At 34.1% G+C, this 5,045-nt stretch overlaps 1 protein-coding gene across 5 annotated transcripts in view; it reads right to left on the reverse strand.

Annotated features, from left to right (window-relative positions):
• Window positions 1–5,045, reverse strand: part of LOC106473883 (forkhead box protein L1-like) — an 18,280-nt gene that overhangs the window by 6,047 nt on the left and 7,188 nt on the right. For 4 of the 5 annotated variants that reach the window (XM_022402280.1, XM_022402274.1, XM_022402278.1 and 1 more), the window contains exon 2: window positions 2,925–3,630. In XM_022402280.1, the coding sequence (XP_022257988.1) occupies window positions 2,925–3,622 (698 nt within the window). In that variant the 5' untranslated portion in view covers window positions 3,623–3,630. Of the gene's footprint in view, window positions 1–2,924; window positions 3,631–3,856; window positions 3,938–5,045 lie in introns of those variants that run through there. The other variant, XM_022402279.1, reaches the window with a different exon arrangement.

Genomic DNA, 5,045 nt, shown 5'->3' on the forward strand with positions numbered 1-5,045 from the left:
AGTGGTATTTCTATACAATACTATGAAACTAGCAACATGTTTAAAATGTTAGTGGTATTTCTATACAATACTATGAAACTAGCAACATGTTTAAAATGTTAGTGGTATTTCTATACAATACTATGAAACAAGCAACATGTTTAAAATGTTAGTGGTGTTTCTATACAATACCATTACAAGTAGCTAACATTATGAAATTTTACTGCTAGTTAAACTTGCTGAAAAATATCAAACCTGTGCATCATCTTAAATCAATACAAAAACAATTATGACATGGGTTTGTGATTTTGTTTATCCCTGAAGAAATATGAGATACTAAAATACGACTTTGTCGCAAGTATTCAGACATTCAAATGCAACAGTTACAGAAATTGTACCTATCTAACACTAGTTCATAATAACCATGATTGAAATCACTCTTCAAAATCAGTAAATTAATTCACCAATTACTTGACTTTTAATGTTATGTTAGATGTTCTCTGGATTTATTATAAATGCACTCTATTAATTTTTTTTCTTTTGTCATGTGTGTGTGTTAGGCACAAAGCTACACAACAAGTTACCTGCCTACTGCTGGTATCAGAACCCAATTATTGGGGTTATAAGCCCACAGACTTACCGCACCCTTGTGTAGGCAGGTATGATTAGCTAATATATATATTTAATTTCTTCAAATTCCAATTAGCGTTAAGTATCATTTTGCCTACTACTAAACATGAACCGAAACTGATTATTTATATTAATATTAAAACTATACTGTTCAATAACCATTTAACATAAAAAAAAAATCAAGATGGTAAATATTTACAAATGTTTCATTTGTTTCATCTTAAATTAAAAACCATACACCTTCGTTAGACATTTTGAACGTAACTACTTTAATTAAAGCAAACAGGAAACAGTATCATGAAAATAATTTATATGCATTTAAAATCCAATAGCTGCAATAGTGAAAAAAAAAAACCATCAATATTATATACTTTTGTCATGTTTTCGTTTCACATCATCACCAATAGATGGCGCCATATTTTATTAATTGTTCTTAATTTGTTTTCTAAATAAATTATTTATTGTATTAGGGTACAGCTTATAAAAGTATGTATTTTGGATAGGTATAAAACAAAACCAAAAATATTCTGCTGAAACAATTACCAAAATGCACAAAAAATAAATTTAGCCTAACAAGTATCCTAAACGCAGGTAATTAATATGAACTGTTTTCTAACATGGGAAAATTATCCACTATCAGTTTTCTAACACGTTCTAAACTACCAGTTTACTAACTTGATAAATCATTAACTAATATTTTTCGAACAGAAAAATTATTTTCACTTAATAGTAAAAATCAAATTAATTTGTTACGTATTACAGTTTGGATGAACATACATTTTTAGCAGTTTAGGATTTACAAGGGCCAACATAAGGCACAGTCACCATGCGGTAGTATCAGTTCTTTTCTTTGGTCTATCTTATACGCACATTAAATTACATTTCAGTTTTATATATATAGTATACACGCACGTCTCTCGTTTAATATTTTTTTTTTTTTTTACACATATATAAAAGTAAACAACTGAATACATATTTATTTAAAGGACGGCCAAGTTATGTGAAATAAACGGCCTAACATATCGAGTACAAGACATTGAGGAAAACATCTTGAAATAAAATATTGAAACTATTTTAAAACTAGCTTTCAAAGCGAAATGTTTAAATATACATACATACACACACAAGTATAGCAAATCTTAACTAAACATAGTTTTTAACCCAAACGTTTAATGCTAAAGCATTGACAACCGAGTAATGCTACAGCGTATCACTATCAATATAGCGTACGATAAACAAAGTAAACCACTACCCGCACCAGGTGCACATGCAAGCCACCTGGCCACCCCACCCCTTGAACAAGAAAACATAAAGCACATCATGGAATTATTAAAAACTGAGATTTCTCCCGCGAACTTACGTTAATTATACTTTTAATCGTAAACAATTAAAAAAAAAGAATAATAATCCATATTTTAAGAAGAAAAATAATACACAAGAATTTCACGAATTTCTACGAAAAAAATCAAACATATTAAGGAGATTATATCTACTTTGCTTTCGTTTGAAGATAGAACCATATTTACCTTTTTTTCAAGACTCTTTGTAGATCTTAACCTACGTGTCACTGAATCAGTTGCTAAAGTAACTATAGGTAACAATAACAAATATCACCACCAGTTTTGTCTAAACCATTTTGACACACGTCTCCACGTACTCCATTTAGGGGAAAAGTGTGTTTTTGGTGTGCGGACATGAACGTATTGCTCACGTGCAGTAGTAACTTGCGGCACGTGTTGGAATGTGTGTGCTCGTGAACGATAGTTGTCTGTTGACTGAAGAATTAAGAAAAGCCCACGACACAGTTTTTAGTTATAGCGTATTTCCAATCTAAAAGTTGTGCTTGAGAAACTCGATCGAACCAAATGAACACATTTTAGAAGCTAGCTTTTCTAATTCTTGAAAAATCCTTAAGGGTTTAAATTAAGAACGTAGTATTAAAAACGTAATAGGCCTAAAATAATGTCTTATGACAAGTATAATAAATTAAAGATGGTTGGTCGAAACAAAATGGCGTCGTGATCAATAGCATCCATTTTCTACATTATATTACAGTTTATCGTTATTGAAATAACGGATTATACTAACACTTCAGTTTTGAATGAGGTAATATATTTTACCGCCGCTAGGATCGCTGGTGTAAGAATTAATTGGTTTCATCTAGTCACTATTTTATACGTCAGTTGAAATATTTCTTATGTAAATACAACATTTTAGTTGATGGAAACTAACATTCAATTACATGCTCGATAACCCAACTGTTGATTTTACTAACCCACAGAACATATTGGAAATGTTGCTGGTATTATACTCACATCATAAAATTATAGATTTCGTTCACAGGGAGGTTTCCAGTTTTGCTGTTTTTCAGGGCCATGGCTATGAGACAGCTGTAGGAAAAGGCCGGTTTCGGGAAACACTTTTCCCCGTTGTTTTGTTGCACGGTGGATTTGCCGTTCTTGCCGATGCTGGACTTTTGCTTGCACTTTGGACTGCTGACAACCTCTGGCCGAGGAGTGGGTTGTTCCAGAAAGTTGTGACTCTGAGCTAGCTGTAAATCCAAATGGTTTATATGCTGGGGACTGGAGAAAGGGGTGGTCATTATCAGTTGCGTCCTTGAATCGCTGTTTTGGGTCGTCTGCACAGTAGTTACGGGCTGATTTTCTCTCGTGCTCGCTGGGACGGCTGTAGGAGGCTGGGGCATGGCGATGGGCACTCCTGTTTGAGGGTTAACCAAAAGTCCTCCGGGGATGTCAAAGTCTGGCCCCAAGTTAAAAAGCTGAGACCCATGACTTAACCACGTGGATCCTGCCATCCCTCCAAGCTCATTCTCCATGTCCAACGATTCCAGAGATTCAAGTGGCGCTGCTGGGGCGAGATCTGTCAAAGTAGGTTGGTGGTCACTCTGGTCTCCAGTGACATCCCCTGTACTGGTGAGAAGTATGTCCAGGTGAGATCGGATATCAGAGTCCAGCATATCCTGCAGCTTAAAGTTATCTCCATACAGGTCCATAGCCGAGTCTGTAGACAGAAACGTGCAAAATATAATAAACATCAAAAGACAGTATAACACTGACGTTGCTCAGGAATACATAATGTCCTCTATGGTGTAGAGTTTTTACAGAATTAATAACGTATACAAGAGTAAACAGTAATCAAAGAGAAATGAAACAATACGTTCCTCGTATTAATAAAGTTGTAATTTTCTAAAGAACTGTAATACGAAGCAGTTAAGGCTGTTACTTACGTTTAATAGGTTGTGTAACTTTGTAATACGAACACCTCAGCAACTTCTGGTGTTATAATATTAACTTAAAATTGTTTAATCAAGCTAACCCTCGAATATGGACAGACTTGTTATATAACAGATACAGTTTTTATAATAACCATAGTAATCTATTTCAAATGACTATTGTAGCCTAAATGATACAAGCAGATAATTAAGATGATTATGATAATCTAACTGGGATATTTAATACAACTTAACGGTAGTAACACAGCACGTGCGCCAAACCCCATCAGATACACTAAATTAACGACGAAGCTAATGACAAAACTCACCCGATAGAAACAAATGTTAAGCAACCCAAAACTGGAATGCATCACACTAAGCATGCGCATTCTCGAATAAAAAAAAACGAATTAAATTTTTCACCATAAAGAATACAACGTTTATACAAAATCATTTATAATTAGTCAAAATAACGAAACTTAATCACAATATAAAAATGTAAATCTATAAATATGATTTTTAATAAATATAAATTCGATTTTTTTCTAGGTCCCGTCAGGACAAGGACGCAGTGGATTATCGGACTGTGTATCTTGACTGTAACAATTCAAAGTTAAATAATAATAATAATACTGATATTCTCTCTACGTATACAAGGACTTCAACAATAATACCGATATTCTCTCTACGTATACAAGGTCTTCAACAATTCAATACCTATATCTCCCTTCATATCCAGGGGCTGCAACAGTTAAAAATGATATTTTGCATATTTACCAACAACCCCCTTACGTACCAGAGAACTGCAACAGTGAAACAATGATTGTTACACATTTTCCAACAACTCCTTACGTACCAGGGGACTGCAACAGTTCGCAAATTAAACAATGATATTTGGACATTTACCAACTACTACTTACGTACCAGGGGATTGCAACAGTTCGCAAATTAAACAATGATATTTGGACATTTACCAACTACTCCTTACGTACCAGGGGACTGCAACAGTTCGCAAATTAAACAATGATATTTGGACATTTACCAACTACTCCTTACGTACCAGGGGACTGCAACAGTGAAACAATGATTGTTACACATTTACCAACAACTCCTTAGGTACCGGGAGACTGCAACAGTTAAACAATGATTGTTACACATTTACCAACAACTCCTTAGGTACCGGGAGACTGCAACAGTTAAACAA

This window comes from Limulus polyphemus, unplaced genomic scaffold (assembly GCF_000517525.1).
Source record: "Limulus polyphemus unplaced genomic scaffold, Limulus_polyphemus-2.1.2 Scaffold6592, whole genome shotgun sequence".
NCBI lineage: Eukaryota > Metazoa > Arthropoda > Merostomata > Xiphosura > Limulidae > Limulus > Limulus polyphemus.